Source organism: Manacus vitellinus, unplaced genomic scaffold (assembly GCF_001715985.3).
Source record: "Manacus vitellinus isolate BGI_N305 unplaced genomic scaffold, ASM171598v3 scaffold_24_pilon, whole genome shotgun sequence".
Lineage (NCBI taxonomy): Eukaryota > Metazoa > Chordata > Aves > Passeriformes > Pipridae > Manacus > Manacus vitellinus.
This window is the reverse complement of record NW_021939798.1, coordinates 6,323,466-6,340,483: the sequence shown is the minus strand read 5'-3', so window position 1 is coordinate 6,340,483 and position 17,018 is coordinate 6,323,466. Positions and strand designations below refer to the sequence as shown.

At 51.3% G+C, this 17,018-nt stretch overlaps 2 protein-coding genes across 4 annotated transcripts in view; one reads left to right on the top strand and one right to left on the bottom strand.

Annotated features, from left to right (window-relative positions):
* The window catches only part of TMEM104 (transmembrane protein 104), a 44,226-nt gene extending 30,767 nt beyond the window's left edge, over positions 1-13,459 (top strand). For all 3 annotated transcript variants that reach the window (XM_018073372.3, XM_018073374.3, XM_018073373.2), the window contains exon 10: positions 9,857-13,459. In XM_018073372.3, coding sequence (XP_017928861.1) covers positions 9,857-10,617 — 761 coding nt within the window. In that variant the 3' untranslated portion in view covers positions 10,618-13,459. The remainder of the gene's footprint in view (positions 1-9,856) is intronic.
* A 3,295-nt stretch (positions 13,460-16,754) lies between these two features.
* Positions 16,755-17,018, bottom strand: part of GRIN2C (glutamate ionotropic receptor NMDA type subunit 2C) — a 10,563-nt gene continuing 10,299 nt past the window's right edge. Inside the window, exon 13 of the mRNA XM_018073122.3 lies at positions 16,755-16,828. Coding sequence (XP_017928611.3) covers positions 16,755-16,828 — 74 coding nt within the window. The remainder of the gene's footprint in view (positions 16,829-17,018) is intronic.

Below are 17,018 nucleotides of genomic sequence, written 5' to 3'. Positions count from 1 at the left end.
CCAATGCAGGACTGTGAGTTAAACATGAGCTGGTCTTTTGTTGGTGCTTAGACAGTTTAGATCCTAAAGAATGGTCTTGGATGGTGGTTTATGGTCTCCTGGACTTTTCCTGCCTGCTTGCCAATGGCCAGTTTTGAACTCTTTGTCCTGATATAATCTGTGCCTTTTCTTCACTTTCCTTGAGTTGGTTTTAGCCATGGGTGCTGAGGGTGGTTCTCTTGCAAAGCACTCTGAGCAGCAGAGCAACACTGGAGCTGCCAGCCTGCCTGTTTGTTGTGTTGGGAAAAACTTCCCACACGGACAGTGGCTGCTTCAGCTTAGACATGCCCGTTATCTCGGTGTGGATGGGAAGCTGACCCATGCTTTCTGTCACGATTTGAGAAAATCAAGCCTCCTTGAGCTGGGAGGTCAGTACAGACTTTGCTGTGTGTCTGCTGCACAGGACCCACTGGACACCCTTTTCCCCAGCCCGGTGGACAGCACCTGGATTTTGGAGCAGCAGAGGCTGATGTTAAGCAGCACTGCCCCAGGTGTACTGGTGATTCAGATGATAACGGCTGAGAGGATGGTTCTTGGCAGCAGGGAGAGCTAGCTGTGTGTGAAGGTCATTTCTGCTCGCGTTTGTAACAGTGTCAGCCTTGCCTTTGGAAGTTGCTTTCCCTCTTTCTCCTGATCTAAGTGATAATCAAATGTCACCAGCCTCTTCCAGAGCCTCATGCTCATCGCTGGCAGCACATCGACTATCAAAGCCTACAGCAGTCTCTTTCCACACCTTGCAGACAAGAACAATTTCATTCTGTCTCTGAAAAATAGTCGTAAACACTGGGATCTGAACTGGAAATTAAAAATGGAGATGTGGCAGGGATGAGCTCTTCATGTGGCTGTGCTTTTCCTCCCAGGGTAAGGGACTAGGCAGGACAGACATCTTTGAAGCCTCTAAAGGGAGAAAGTTGAAGGAGGAGCTTTGCAAGCCCAAGTGTTGTACTGCTAGAGAGCCCAGACAGATGGGCTCTCCTTGTCTGGGCCTGTTGATCACGGACAGCTCATCTGGAAACAAGACTGGCATGGTGAGGCACTTCCCTGCCAGGACTGGTAGGAGCACAGAGGGTGGATCTGTGTCTCCAGGTGGAGGGGGGCTGGTGGCAGAGAGGGCTTCCAGAGGCACTGAGCTGTTGGCAGTCTTCTGAAGAGTAACAGCTTACACACTTGGCTGCAAAACCAATTGCCTTCGTGTGGGTGAGTGCCAGTGGTTAAATTCAGTGCAGCAGTTGGTGCTTGAACTGCTGGCCTTATCCATGCTTAGAGATCTCTGTTCTCCAGGAGCTGGCGGGTGTGTAAGGCTTTGCCTACACAAGCTCTGATCCCTTTCCCAACTGTAAAAGCCCCTCTGGTACCTAAACTGCCAGGGAGACTGAGCACAGGCAACCTAAGGGGTACAACAAGGACCCTGCCTGCTGTGCTTCCCTGGAGAAAGGGCTAGTCAGGAAAAATCACTTGGTTTAAGTCCTGGCAGTGGTGCTTACAGTGAAGCCTTGTTTTGAGTTATGAACCTTGCTTTGAGTTAGAACCTTGTTGGCTCACCCAGCTCTATTAAGAGCAGAGATGGGGCCAGGTGAGTATGAATCATTCCCATGGGGTGAGGAGGGTTCTTCCCCAGACTGTAATTCCTTCCTTCCTTTCATCTCCCTTCCACTTCAGTCTTGTGAAAGTGTAGAGCTGTTATTAGCCCAAGTCCTTTACCAGTTTTAGAGCCTGTTTCCAGGTCTTTTACAAGGTTCTTGGAGCAGGGAGTCTCTCACAGAAGCCTACACCAACTAAGCCATCAACAAATTAGACCTGTGGGTATTTTCAATTCTGCTGTTTGGACTTAAGGCTCTTTTGTTTTCCTGGAGGGTTTAACTCCGTGGTGGTGATGGATTGTTCTCTAAAGAGACTTGAATATTTAGCTGGGTTTTTTTCCTCCTCATTTCTTCGATTCTGATTAAGTGGGTGGTGTTAGGGGTGAGCTGCTGAAGGGCAGCAAAAGGGACTGAGCCAGGCGAGTCCCATGCACCTCTCAAAGCAGAGGGGACACAGCTCACTGGGGCACAGCCCTACCTCTTTACTGTTGGATAATATTGGATAATAACTGTCTAGCAGCGTCATGGGATAGGATATGGATTAGGAAAGATAACAAAAGGACAGGGCTTGGTGGAGCTCAGCAGCAAACATTGGGCTATTGTGTATTAAGCAGCTAACCCGATTAGTTGCAGCCTGTTGCAGCCTGAGATGTCCAGCTCTATAGGTGAGGACTGTTGGCTTTAAAGACATTGGTAGCAAGATTATCACTGCTGTTATTGAATAGTCTCTGGCAAATGTTCCCAGACAGCTCCCACGTGGGACATTTGCAGTGTGTGCTGCTCTTGATGCTGCATCGTAGTTATTAGAAAGTATTGTATTTTAATAAAGAGATGTTTTATAGAGGAATAAACTTGTGGGTTTGGTTGCTGCAGGCTCAGTTGTCTGTCCCTGTAGCACAGTCAGATTGTACTACATCTATTCAAGTGACTGCAGCCCCTGAGACAGAGCATTCCCAACCCTGCCCAAACAATGATCTCACAATTATATGCCCAGGAATAAAATCTATCCCCTAGCTCTTTCCCCTGGCCAGCAAGACAGAGGGAAATCAGACAAGAATAGCCTGGAAATCTGTGTTAAGCCCTTTTTTCTCCACCCCATCCCCTTCCAGGATACTTGGCAGAAGGCTTCTGGGGAAGCCTTCTCCAGAGCATGCCAGTGGGGCTGACTTTCCATATCTGCTGATTTCTCTGGTAGTTCTGCTCTCTCCACCAGAGCCCTGCTCTTTACAGCACTGCTCTGCAGAAAACTGGTCTCAGACCATCTCACCTTGTGAGCAGTCTCAGGTAACTGTCCCTGCCATCCTTAGCAGTGGAACCAGCTGTGCTGGAGTTGATTCAGTGCAGAAAACTGGAGTCACTCTGCTATGTCCCTTCAGCTGCTGGGACTGAGAATTAGAGAGGAGGCTGATTTAGGACGGGGTGACAGTTATCTGAAGTCCTGTGCTTCCAGTCTCCTGCAGAGAGATTAGTCTGCCAGTGCCACAGTCCTCAAGGTGGGTGGCCTCTTTTCACATCAGAAACAGAGCTTTCTGCAAACACCTTCAGGAGGGACCATTTTGATCTCTGCCCCTTCCCTCCCACAGTGTAGGGCATACAGGAAGAGGAGGGAATTGGACTGTAAATCAGGACACTGTTGCATGTTTATTCTGACAAGCTGCTTCAACAAAGTTACTTCATGTTCTTATATCCCTTTTGGAGCAGATGAAGCTGCTGCTGGAGCCCAGGGTAAATAATTCACTAAGAGAAGTGAATATATTTATGAAGAGTTAGTTAAAATGCTGTGCTTCTGTCATGCCTGCTTTTGGAATTGTCGGCTGAGGAGCTCACTTCAGTCCTGTTTGTGGGGGGCAGTGGGAGAAGCAGTGCCTGTGTAAGGGAAAGAGCCTTGTTAGCTTCAGATGCAGATGGAGAGTGATATGCAGTCTGGACAGGACAACTCAGATCCTGCCTGAGGAGCTGATGCTCCTGAAAAGAGCACTTTATCCATGCAGCAGGAGACACTGATGGGTCTGAGAGCTGAAGAAGAGAAGCTGGAAATGTAAGGACACATTTAGCCCTGCTAAAGGGTCTGGATGACAGTGCTCACACAGGTTTTCAGAGTGGGGGTGTGGCATGAAAAGCTGCTCTGATAAAAAACTTTTCTGGGTAGGGCCCAAATCAGGATGGGGATGATGTGGTTAAGGCTGCAAAGCACCTGGATTTCATGGAATGTGGGTGTTCTGCACCCAGTGCTTCCCGAGCACACGCAGCTGTAGCTCAGGCTCATGGTGACACCAAAATGTGTGTCATTCCCTTCTCACAGAAGAATAAATTCTGACACGGACAGAGAAGTGACTGTCAGAGCTAACAGGCCAAGTCAATAGCAGAGCTGAGAGCAGAGTCCTGCTTGCAGAGGCTTTATGGTGCTTCTGCCAAGGGTGACCAGCGGAGAGAGGACAATAAACTACGCGGGTAATTTTCCACCAGAAGCAAACAAGCCTCGCTGGCTGCTCTTTCCTTCCCATATGTTGAGATAAAATATCCGTGATAAACACCCGAGTGCAGAGCCGTTTTTCTCCCTGTGAACTGTTGCTGGTGTGCAGATGTCTGTGGGACCAGCTGAGGTGGGCTGAGAGGGGGCAGCTCGGACGGGTTCACAGCAGGAATTGTTACCATGGTAGGGGAGGCTACTTGTAAACCTTGGTTATTGCATTGTGAACCTGATGAAGAAAAGCAGGGAAGTGATGCCCTTACAGCAGAGAAGCCCTGCTAAACCGCTTTTGGCTGCCAAAAAGTCCTGATGGTACTTTTTAATGAAGTTTCCCGTTGTTAAAGAAACAGGTTCTGCCTGGCCCAAGGCAGCAGAGTCTGAGACGGCTGCAGCAGGAGCCAGTCAAAGCTGGGGGAGTGGAGATGCCTCAGAGGCTTTTTCTTGCCTTCCTGGTAAGATGTGTCACACTTCTGTGATGTTAACCTGCCCAACATGTGGCTGTGCCTCCCCTGCTCTATGAGCAACAGTCCCCTGCCAGGTAGACCTGCCTCGGGCTTTGGGGCAGGGAGGGTAACACTCCATTAGAGGAAGGACCCACACATGTTCCACAACTTTTGCTCATACCCTTCTTCTGAGAAGTAATTTCCCTCCTCTTTTCCTTCTGACATCTCTCTCCAGAGAATTGCTGTCTTCTATGAGCATATCCATCTTGCTTCCTCACAGTCTCTGCACTCATAAATCCTTCATCTTCCTAGAGACAGTGTTTTAGGGTCTGTTGTCGTCAAATGTGATCCTTAACTACTCCAGCTCCCACAACTGATGGAGCAAACCTGGTTTTCATGTTAACTCTTTACAGTCAATTCATATAAAAACCCCCTCTGAAGGTTGGAGAAATTTATCAGCTGCTGCTCCGGAGTTTACAGAGAGCTGGAGGTCATGAACAAGTGGCAGGACATAGCTTCTGCAAGAGAAACTGGCTAAATGAGTTTTAAATTTAAAAATCAATGTCTTAATTTCAGATACTTTGTTCTGCCAGCATGGTGAACTCCAGCCATACTTTAATAGTTTAAATGCCACAGTATCGATAATGCCTGGCAGTTCAGAGTCACAGTGGGCTCTTCAGCTTACCCAAAACACTGCTGGAAGGCAGCTGGCTCTGAGGGGGAGGGCACCAGCATCCCTAGAAAGAAATCAGCAGGGAAGGAGACAACAGGGAAGGGATGCAGAAGGTAGGACTGACTGATGTGCTGCTGGGCCATTCAGTGTGTACAGAGCAGATGCTCTTGCATTTATGCCCTTTCTCCTGAAGGAGCTGCCTAACACTAAACTAAATGAGATCTGTTCCTCTGTTTAAGAGTGGTCTGCTGTGTATTGGCTTGATGGAGGATCAGGGTTAAGGTGGGGAGAGATCTTCCTCTTTCCAAAGAGACTGGGCTCAGGGAGCTCCTGAAAACATCTCCCTCATGGAATCCATCTTGCCACCTAATGTATGAAAAGGGAAGCAAGTGGCACGTGTTGGGAAAGGGTGATTCATTATCATTATTTCCTGGCATATTGATTCTCTGCTTCGACAGGGAAGCTCTGTCACGGCGTCAGCCGGCGGTGACGGATGGCCCTGCCACCAACGTGTCGGCAGCGCCGTGTGGCACCCGCTCAGACTAATGGCTGGGGGCAGGGGAGCAGCCAGGCGTGGGGTGGCTGCACTCCACTGCCTCTCTGGGTCCCTGGAAGGGACAGCAGGCAGGTACGGTGATGTTCGCTCCGGGCTTTGCTCGTGGAAGGAGGAATGAGAGCAGGGGCAGGGTTGGAGAAGACGTGACCATCTCACAAATATAGTGTCTTCCACGGATGCAAGGGAGGGTTAAGCCAGAAGCGCATTCTGAGCATCAGTTCTTCCAAGAACCTACCATGATGGGGGGAAAACAAATGTGTTTTAGCCTTGGACTTACTGTTTTCTTTTCTGCAGTAGCCTCTCTGCAGAGGGATGAAGCTCATGTACAGACAGCATTTTTCATTTGCAAAGGTGTTTTCTCTGGCTCTGCAAAACGATCCTTAAACTCAGAATGGCTGAATTATCTTCACTGCTTCTCTGCAGCTCTGTTATGCTTCTATCAAAGTGCACAAAAATGTATTTCTTAATATCCCCTGACTCCCATATTTCCCAAAGTGTACTTCTTTGGATGCCTGCTCATCCATATTCAGCCTTATTTCACCTACAAGAACCAGAGCAGAACTGCCCTGACTCTGAATCAACATCTCAGTCAAGCAGGAGAGGCAGCAGTAGCTGTCTGCAAGGTCTTCTTTATCTGAGAAGAGCCAGTGTTTGCTGCTCAAAGAGTGATGGGAGCAAAGAGAGTCTGCAGGGGAGGCAGTCGGATGGTTGGGATGAGATTCATCACAACTTTTCCTTTATGGCGCAGCCCCTCTTTATTTTTTTCCACAGGCTCACTTCCATCCTACACCAAAAATGATGCTCGAACATCTAGAGGAGAGAAAATGAGACAAGAAGTGCCTCTGAGCCAAGCCTGTGGTTTGGGGGTTTGGAGTGGGTCTGACACTGTGGGAAAATCAGGACAAGCAAAATCCTCGATTGCTTTTTAAGCATTTATATAAAAAAAGGTGTAAAGCAAAGTTTTCTTGTAAGCAACTAACAATCCACAGTGGCATCACTGCCCACTTGGCTCTGGGTGCTGTTGGTCATGGTGTCTGAAGGTGTTTTATCCCTGGAGCATCCTTTGTCCTGTGTGGAGAGGAACAGATCAAGAGGGTTTTTTTATGAACCCATGTCTGACTTCACCAGGATCCTTGTGGTGAAGGAACACTGTTGGGACAGTTGATGTGGCAGCTGTAGGTGACACAAGGTATTGTTGTGTGAGTGCCTTCAGCCTGCTGTCCCAGGCAGAGGATGTGAGTGAGTGGGAGCTTTTTGTGTGCCTGAGGATCCTGTGCTGCCTCTTTTCTGCTCAAAGCTGCCTGTCAGTCAGTCTGTCATCTTCTTTTCATCTTGACTTATCATCCAAACCATATCTAGGTTTCAGAGTGTCGTTTTTGGGCTTGCCTCCTCCCAGGGACAGAGAGATAAATCTGACATGCAAATGTTTTAGCTCTCCGGTTCTAGAATTGAGAAACTCTTCTGCTGCAGAGAGGGAGAGAAAGCAACCATCAGGGCAGGGCTGCTGTTGTCCTCTAGGGCTGGAATTGTGCAGGGGAGGTTTCCAGTTTACCCAGCACCATTTCTCTGAAGGATCTTGCATCTGCAGAACACCAGTGCTCAAGCAGGGGGAGCAGAGCTTGCCTTGCTGGAAATACTAGATTGTCACTCCTTGTAATTTTAGTAAGTTTAATTTCTGAAATGAATATTTAAGAAAAAACAAAGGTGTTAAATTCTAGTTGCTTAAGCCAAAGACTTCTTTCTATCATTTAGGGAATGCACAAGAATTCTGTTCCTTCAGTGCTCCCTGCCAGAAAAGCACATGTCAGGGCAGAGGAGATGGGAGGTGCTCCGAGGATGAGGTGCCCACCTGCAAGTTCCCCTGAACTGGTCCTGTTGGCACTGGTGCAGAAAGTGGAACTTTGAGCCAATGGTGAGAGTAGGTCACTCATCATTCTGCTGAGCAGAGTACAAAGAGATTCACTGCCTGGTGTGCAGGGGAAGAGGTGCAAGGCTTCTGAGCCTTACCTAGTCCAGATACAGGACCAGCTCAGCTCTGGGCCACAGAGCTCAACCACCTCTCCCAGGCAAGACGGAAAGGAACAGTCTCGGCACATATCTGGAGCTGCCCAACCTGCTTTGTCTTATTGCTCAGGGCATCTTCTCCTCTTCCTTGTAGGCTGTGCAGCCCTGGGGAGCGCAGCCACGTCACATCACCCGGAACACAGCTCTTTCCAGCTTTCTTGCTGAGCAGATATGGCTGGCAGGCATCTCCCCTCCGGGACATCTGGGGGAGGCACAAAAACTGTACCTGTGTTCGCAGTGCCCCTCGCTCACTGGCTTGAGTGAAGGCGAGGGGAATTGCACACCCCCAGAGCAAAGAGCTGTTGCCTTCCACAGCCCTCTGTGATAGCTCTCGGGGGAGTCAGTAGAGCCCAGCTCTCCCAAAGCAGCCGAGCCCTCGTGGTGCTGTGAAGGAATGGATCTGCTGCCATCAGTCCAGTGTTTGTGGAGGGCTGTTAGATGTGCCCTGTCACTGGGAAACGGTTGGGAGCGAGAGGTTTCCTGAGGCAGCATGAGGTGAAATGTGGCGTGCAGCTTGGAGCTGGTGTTTGCAGCAGGAGGAAGAGGATTACTGAGAGAGGAGAAACTGGGTTTCAAAGAGCGCTGGGGGTGTGCAGGAGCCGATGTTTAGTAAGGTTAATCTGGGCACAGGACAGGCAGTGTTCACTAACTGGTCTGTAACTGCCTTCCCTAGTCCCATCCCTGGCAGAGTTCCCCATCTCCAGCTGCCTGTGTCAGGGAGAGCAGGACTGGGCACGGAACAAGCCAGTGTCCTTGTCACCCCACAGCGAGCCTGCCTGGCTCCCAGCTTGGACTGTGCACTGCTCAGTTTAATTCCTCTGTATTTATATTTATGACATTCAAAGTTGTCTGTAATAGTAGTCTCAGCATTTTGTTGTTTTTTCATTACCTGGTAATTCACGGCTCTGTTCCCTCACAGAGTGCACAGACAGCTCTGTGCAAGCCACAGTGGCCTATCCATTGCCAGCACCAGAGTGTAAATCTCGCTGCTTGCTGCCCTGCCAGGCAGGTCCTTTCCCCCCTCTGTTGCTTGTTAACTCCAGCAGCTGATGATCATCTTTCCCAGGTTGATGCGATTTTTGTGACACTAGAATTAGTTTTCTGCTGGTTTTATGTGCCATGCTAGGAATGAGAGTCTCACAGTAACTGCTGCTGGCTCAAATTTCGACCCTCAGAGTAAATAAGGGCATTAGCCCGATCTCCTCAATTCATTTTGTCCCTGGCACGTTGCTGTTTGTGATAAGCTTTGTAAAATGTTGTTAGGCTCTTCCCCGACATAAGTGAAGGGAAAAGATGAGCAGACTTTGTGCCTAGAAGTGATGAATTTTAATAGCCGTCTTTCAGTGCTGCTTTAGTCCCTTCCAGACTGGCTTCTCCACCCTGGGATTAGCTACAGACAGCCTGTTCCTCCTGCCCAGGAAATGGCTGGCTAGTTCTTGCTCTATCATGCTCGACAGATCACAGGGACAGGAAAACTTGGTAGTAGCTGCTGCTCTTGTGCACATAGGGGAGGTATTGGAAACATTACTTCAGTTGCAACTGTGTAGAAATATTTCTGAGGTTGACTGGAGCCAGATTTAATCTTGTCTTTCTTTAGAGGTCAAAGCTCAAACATCTCTTAAGCCATTTTAAATGGTGATATTGAGCCAGTGTGTGTGGTAGAAGCATCCATACACTGAGAGCCTTGAGGGTGATGGGCTCCCCAGCCATGTTAACCTTATGCTTCCAAAGAGCTCAGGGCAGCCCTGTGCTCCTGGGGGTGGGAGGGCAAGTCCCTGTGGGAAGGAGACTGGAGGGAGATGCCTGAGCCCATAACCTTATCTGCTGACTGGCACTAACAGCAAATCACAATTAATTCCTGTGCACCTTACCTTTGATGTACCACCCTCAGATAAGGTGGTACATCAAAGAGATAAGGAGATGCTCTTGCATAGCAGGAGAGAGAGCTGGTGCCGAGACTGATGGTGTGATGGGAGGAGGGTCGTGGGGAGTGCGGGCCTGGGCTTGACCTGAAACCTTCTCTCTCTCCAGCTTTCATCCTCATGATAATTCTGGCCCTCATCCGCATCAGCAGAGGCCAAGCTGAAGGTCACCCGTCCATGGCCCAGCTGTCGGGCATCCGCAATCTCTTTGGGGTGTGCGTCTACTCCTTCATGTGCCAGCACTCCCTGCCATCCCTCATCACACCCATCTCCAAGAAGAAGCATGTCAACAAGCTCGTGCTGCTCGATTACATCCTGATCCTGGCTTTCTACAGCCTCCTGTCCTTCACTGCCATTTACTGCTTCCGCAATGACACCCTCATGGACATGTACACGCTCAACTTCACCAACTGTGAGATCATCAACGTTGCCTTCATTCGGTACTTCCTGGGCCTCTTCCCCGTCTTCACCATCAGCACCAACTTCCCCATCATCGCAGTGACCCTGCGCAACAACTGGAAGACCCTCTTCCACAGAGAAGGGGGGACCTACCCGTGGGTGGTGGATAGGATTGTCTTTCCTGCCATCACATTGATTCCCCCAGTGCTGGTGGCTTTCTGCACCCACGATCTGGAGTCCTTGGTGGGGATCACAGGAGCCTATGCTGGGAATGGGATCCAGTATCTCATCCCGGCTTTCCTCGCATACTGCAGTCGGAAGGACACTCAGCTCGTCTTTGGCAGCGGGACAGTGAACAAGCACCTCTCCCCCTTCAGGCACACCTTCTGGATTGTGTTTGTGCTCATTTGGGGCTTTTCTTGCTTTGTGTTTGTGACTGCAAACATTGTCCTGAGCGAGTCAAAGCTCTGATGGGGGATAGCAGCACGTTCCCTCTGGGGCTCCAGAGACTCCAGCATTTCAGCTCCCCCTCTGGGACTGTGCAGTGGGGGAGAGGTAGTGTGAAGGGAAGTTTCCAGGCCACTGGCTTGGTGACACGGGTCAGACCTGGACACAGACTTTCTTCGCTCCATTTTGGATGTGGATGGAGTGGATTCAGCCTTGTCACAGTCGTGGTTCTCAGACAAAGCCCTGGGGCTGAGCCCTTGGCAGCCTGCACCATTAACCAGTGTCCAGCCATTTCTGCCTTCGGCTCTGTCGGAGCAGCACGTTCTCTGTCCCTCGGTGGCTCTCTGAGTGCTGCAGGTCTCGGCACACAGAAGAGCAGACAGCCTCGGCTGCTCACTGCCCTGATCGGCTAAATGTCCCTTCTCCCAAAGGCAGGGATGTGCTGTGCAGAATCCAGCAGGAGTTTGGGAGAACTGAGTCTCCCTTCTGCTGAGACTCCTTCAAACCAACCTCCTGTGCTGCCTGAAGGAAGAAATTAGAGTGGGAATAGACCTAATTCAGAAGGACATAATTTTTTGCAGTCACATTTTCATTTTCTAGAGTCATTAATTTGTTTGTGCACCATGGATTGCCTGGGATCTGGGATCTGTAGCTTAGAGCTGGATTTCTCCAGCCCGGGAGTTTACATTAACACTTCCATCCTGTTTTTTTTGTGCTGTGGCAGCCCAGTTGCTCAGAGCAATACCCCTCTGCATGCAGGGATACAGCTCTTCCCCCTGGAAAGGCAATCAGCCTTGTGTCCCTCGGCAACAGCACACGGCTCGGGCGTTTCTGCTGCCAGAGCCCTTGTCCCTTTCTCCCCTTTGCACGGGGCTGCTACAAGCAGCCAGGCCCTGACTCCAGCGGTGGGGATCGGGAATGGGCTGGGGAGGTGCTAATTACCCAGTCCTGACACGCGAGAGGCCCGCGGAGCTCCGGCTGTGCACAGTGATGCGTTCCCAGCTCCCCGTGCTGGGTAATTAGCCTTGAAACAAGGTGGGTGTTAACTCAGGGGAATGTGCTGGTGCCAGGAGGAAGCGGCCGTGTCCTGGCTCAGTCCTGCCTGCAGCAGCACAGCTCCCAAAACGGGGCAGCAAAACCTGAAACCGTGCTGGAACTGGGCTTGAATCCCCCCTCTTCTCCTTCTGCACAGGGTTAAGGTGGGCTTTGGGCTGCTCCTGCTCTGCTTCTCTGAGAATGGGGCTGCTCTTACCTTAGGCAGCTCTAGGTGAGCCTCTGCTTTTAAGGCAATTGTGGTCACTGTAACACCACACAATGACAAACACCACCAAGTCCTGTGCTCTGAGGCCCTTGGGCACAGATCAAATGGGGTTTCCTGACAAATGGAAGAACATTAAAAGTCTTCACCTGAAATATTTTAACCCCCTGTTATCTAAGCAGGTTCAAAGCCAGGTGCATGTCAGATCCTCCTGCCCTCTGCACTTGCTGCAGTATTAAATGTCACCACTCACTAAAGCAAGCTTTGAACTGCAGCTCTTTTTAATCAAGCTCTGTTTTCAAGTAGGACTTTCTGGTTTCCATATGACCTGAAGTGCTCCTCCTGGGGGAATATGCAAGTACCTGGAGCTGTATAAAACCACTTCATGGCTTTTAGAGCAAAACCCTGCACCTCTCGAGCCTGAGCACTGCCACTGTGTCCTTGTGGAGCTGCCTGGAGAGGATCCGGGGGGACTGTTTGTCTTCTCGGCAGCTTGATCCTAAACAGGCTTTGGCAGCCCTTGCTAGTGAGTTTAAACATCCCCAAGAGCTCCTGAGAAGCTGATGTGGCATCTTCAGTACCAAATTAGGAAGGTATTTTACAGGTAGCTGGTGCTGGTGTCTCATTTAGGAAGCAGTAGGTTGGAGGGTAGATTCATGGGGCAGCTGAGCTGGGAGCCACCTGCGAGGCAGCTGGGAGCTGGGCAGAGCTGGAGGGAGGAATTTAATGCTGACGAAATAAGCCTTTGGAAGCTGGAGAGGCTGAGGGGGCTGTTCCTCTGCACGAGTGTGCAGGTGTGGGTTCATGGAAGGGACTGAGAGCTCTCTCTGCCCTGGGCTGCCCGTGCTTTGCAAGGCTCAGCCCCAGCCCTCCACATCCCCATTTCAGCCTTCACATTTCATTGCACCCAGAGAACGGGGCTGTTCTCCGTTATTCCATCTCCTCTCGCCCTCCCCTCCTCTCTCAGGGCTGCCCCGCTGGCCCTGCCTGGGATAGGGGAGGAAGAGCGCCCAGCCTGACACCCCCTCCCCTTTCCTGCCACCTCTTACATTTACAGATGTGCCTTCTCTTCCCTGGCCCATATGTCCCCCTCGACACAGTGTGTGACAGTGACTTCTGAGGGGCTGTACCTCCAGGAGCTGCTTGGATCCAGGTTTCGGATGCAGTGGCGCACTGAGGGCTCACACCCTGGCCCCAGCCTTTGCTGTGGTACCTTACTGGGAAGGACTCTGCTCCCCAGAGGAGCATGAGTGCTTCTCAAATAAATAACCACGAATTCCCAGACACCCATCGTCCTTGCACAGCAGCAAAACAAATATATCCGAGGAATTGGGGTGGTTAACGGAAAGAAGCTCTACGGCAGAGAACATTTTTCATATAAAACATGACATAGCAATGCCTTAAAAATTACTGGAGAAAGCGGGAAGGGGATGGCTCAGTGCAGCCAGCGCTGGCTGGAGGGATGCTGTGTGACCCCTGGGTGCAGGGCATGAGCTCTCTCCTCTCACCCATCGCGAATTGAGTCTATTTTTATTTGGCCATTATCAGCACTAACAATTCATTATTACAGATTCACACGTGATGCTTGTCCTGACTGTAATTAGTTTTAAAAAAAAAAAAAAAGGGATTAAAACCAATAAAATGCACATTATACATCTGGTTTAGTCTGACTTCTTTTTCCATCCCCTTCCTCCTCGTGTGCAGGCACGGAGTAGCTATTCCTGGCGGGGACGGCCGTGACGGATGGGGCTGCAGGCCAAGGAGAAATGGCAAGCCGAGAGGCTAATGGAGACCCTCACCTCTTCCTCTCTATTAGGCTCCTGCAACTCTGGGTGGTAGCTGCAAACTCAATTAAAACATCTGTACTTTCCCCTTCTCAATTACGGCTCCTTACACTTAAAACCAAACAAATTGAATTGCTCCGCCGCCTCGGGCTGCAAAGGCAGTTTCTGCCAACGAATTTATTATCACCATAAAGCGCAGCTTGATTTATGTTAAAATATTAAAGCAGATCTTTATGATGGAAATAAACACTTTCTGCTGTGATTCTCTCGAAGGACCTCACAAGCGGCGGCGGATTTTGGGGCTTGGGCCATAAATCTGAGGCCAAACTGGCATCGGGGATGGATTCAGTCTATTGCAACACTTGGAAGAGCAATGGCCAGGGAAAGAAGTAGAAAAACTTCCAGCCTGAGAGGCAGGTTTAGACAAGGTTTAGGCAAGGCTTGACCATCACCAAGGAGCCATGTGTCCCTGAGGGGATTCAGCTGTTTGAAGGTTCAGGGACAAAGTGCTTACCGTGTTATCCTTTGGATGGATTTGGGCAGCAGGCCCTGATCCCAGGGGCTGTTGATGGTCTGGGGAAGGGCACCTGCTGCAGGGGCTCGGCCAGGGAAGATTTTGTGCCATGGCTTTGCCCTGGCAGGAGTCAGGAACCAGGAGGTGGCTGCTCCTGCTGCTCTCTCGGGCATCCTTGAACACAGACAAGGCAGTGCCCTGCTGTCCCTGTGCTGGCACCTGCACCTTCCTGGCCTTGAATCTGTTCTGATTTGTGATTTAACCAGCTCCCCCTGCCCTGACTGTCTCCCCATAGCAGCACTAGCACATCCTTACCATTGGAACCTCTTCCTGGTGGCTGACCTGTGCTGGCCTGCCTTGTTCCCCCTCTCCTCAGCAGCATGGGTCTCACGATGCAAAGCAATGGGGGCAGTGAAAGTAATACCTGCCATGGGGATTCAGAGCTGACAGAGGTGAGGGGTGGGTTTGGGGAACACTGCCTGCCCCCCCAGTGGGGCTGAGCCCTGGAGGTGGATGGCCAGCAGTGATCCAGCCATATTTCTCTCTGCAAGACAGGCCACGGTGTCCTGGGGCGTCCCGGGTGCCAGAGCCGGCTGAATTAAAAAGTGATTGATTAGACAATTTCACCAAAAAGAAATAATATCCCTCAGCGGTTGTTAAGCACTAAACTACCCAACCCCTCTTTGGAAAGCCCAGCCAGAAGGTGCTTCCAGGCTGCTGCTTCCCTGCAGGTGCCCCCAGAGGCAAGGGGATGCTGCAGGAGCAGTACAGGCCCTCCTTGGTCCTGGAGGGTCCTGCCTGCTCTGGGCTGCTTACACCCCAATCACTTCCTCTTCCAGCAGTGCTCAGGTTAGTGCCTGGCACCAGAAATGGGAGAAAACCTGTGCTTTTCCATCCCAATTAGCATGTAAAGATGATTATGCAAGTGCCACCATGGTGGCAGGGGACCTGGGCATTCACATGAGGCACTCAGGACAGCTTTGGCCCTACACTGGATGCTGACACCCAACCCCAGGGCCACCTCCCCTGGGAGCACCCTCAGCACCCCGTTTGCCCTGTCTCTCACTGTCCTCAGCCTCCTGCAGCAAAATCCTTCAATAAAACATGAAGCAGATCCATTTGGCCTCTGCTGAGTCACCAGGGACATCATTAATTAATTTAAAATGTGGGTTGGGGATTTTTGATATTTCCTTTTTGATTTTCCCTTTTCTGCTCCCTCTTGCTCTCACATCCCCAACACCAGCTCAAGTTTGGTTGCAGCTGTGTGTGCTGGTTTCCTTGGGCCAGAAAGCCAAAATTTGGGGGAAGTTCCCAAGGCCACATTGGAGCTTCCTGGGGACTAGCCTGTCACTTGCAGGGCCATCTGGGGCACATATGGGGAGAGCTGCTTGGGGCAAATGGGTGCCGTCTCCTGGGGCAGCCTGGCTGGATCCCCTCGCTGTCAACTGGGTTTATTTATTTATGGCCTTTATTTATACACCAGCACCTCCCTCCCTCACCAGGAGGCTTGGAGGGGCTGCCAAAGCAATTAAGAGACAATTGCGATGATAAATAAGTAAAGGGAATTAAAGCGGTGGCACCAGTGTGTGATGGCAGCCAGGCTGGGGGGATGGGGGACTGGCTGGATTTAACCCCAGACAGATGGGTGTATGGATTGATGGACAGATGGATGGACAGACAGACATTGCCAATGCTTTTGAGCCTGAAATACACGTGGCCAGCACGTGGCTTTGCAGCCGTCCCTGGGGCAGGGCTGGTTGTCCCCGAGCAGCCCTTGCCATCATCCCACTGTTACCAGACTCGGCTGCGTGCTGGCTGACAGCAACTCCAACAGCTGCTTTGAAATAGGAAAAAAAAATTATGTAGCTCTAGAGCAGCTTCTTGGGGAGTCGTTCATGGAGGCAGGCGATGCCAAACCAGCTGGGAAGAGGGGCTGAGCGTTGGCATCTCCCTGGGACAGCCTGCCACGGGCGCCTTTGTCTAGTCCTGGCGCTGCTCTGGGATGGGGCTGGTAATGCCTGGCAAAGCCCTGGCTGCTGCCCGGGGCCCCCGAGGCTTCAGTTCCCACTTCCGAAGACCTCCTCCCCTGCCCGGGGCTGCCTTTGAGTCACGGCTGCCTCTGCCCGCGCCCCAGCCCGGCAGGGAAAGGGCTGTGTCAGACGTACATCAAGAGAAGAATTAAACCTGGCTCATCTATCACACCTGATTTATGGCTCCATCAGCCCTCAGAAGGTGGGAGGAATTTTTCCCTTTCTCGTTTCCCACAGCACACCTTCCCGGTGCTGCTGTGCCCAGCAGGGCATCCCTACCAGGCTGCCGTTTGCAGCATCACTCACCCGAACCCACGGCCATCAGTGCCCAGCACCCCAAATCCCGAGCAGGGGGCAGGAACTCAGCCTCCAGTGCTCGGCTCCAGCCTCAGCGCAGTCTGACGGCTCCTAATTATCCCTCAGCGCAGTTTAATGAGTTGCCATTTTCCTTTGCCTCTCTGCCGCTGGTGGGATGAGCCTGTGCCGGGTCTCAGCAGTAACGGGACACGGACGGAGAGAGGGTGCACAGGACCACGAATATCCCCACGATGCAAAGGGCAGCCCCGAGCTCAGCATCAGAGGATGGAAGAAGGGTCCCCAGCCAGCTGAAAATGTCTCTTTAATGACCTGAACATGGCGTTTCGAGTCCCTTTGAATGAAACGAAACGTGACGGCAACACAGGCGGCAATGAGTTTGGCGTCCCCGATGCCAGCCCTGCCTGTGGGGAGAGCCCGAGTCAGCGTGTACCAGCCCCTGCCAGGCTCCTCCGACCCTCCCAAAGCGCACGGGACCCGCCGAGCCGCTTGGAGCATCCCACTGCCGACGGTGCAGGACCCCG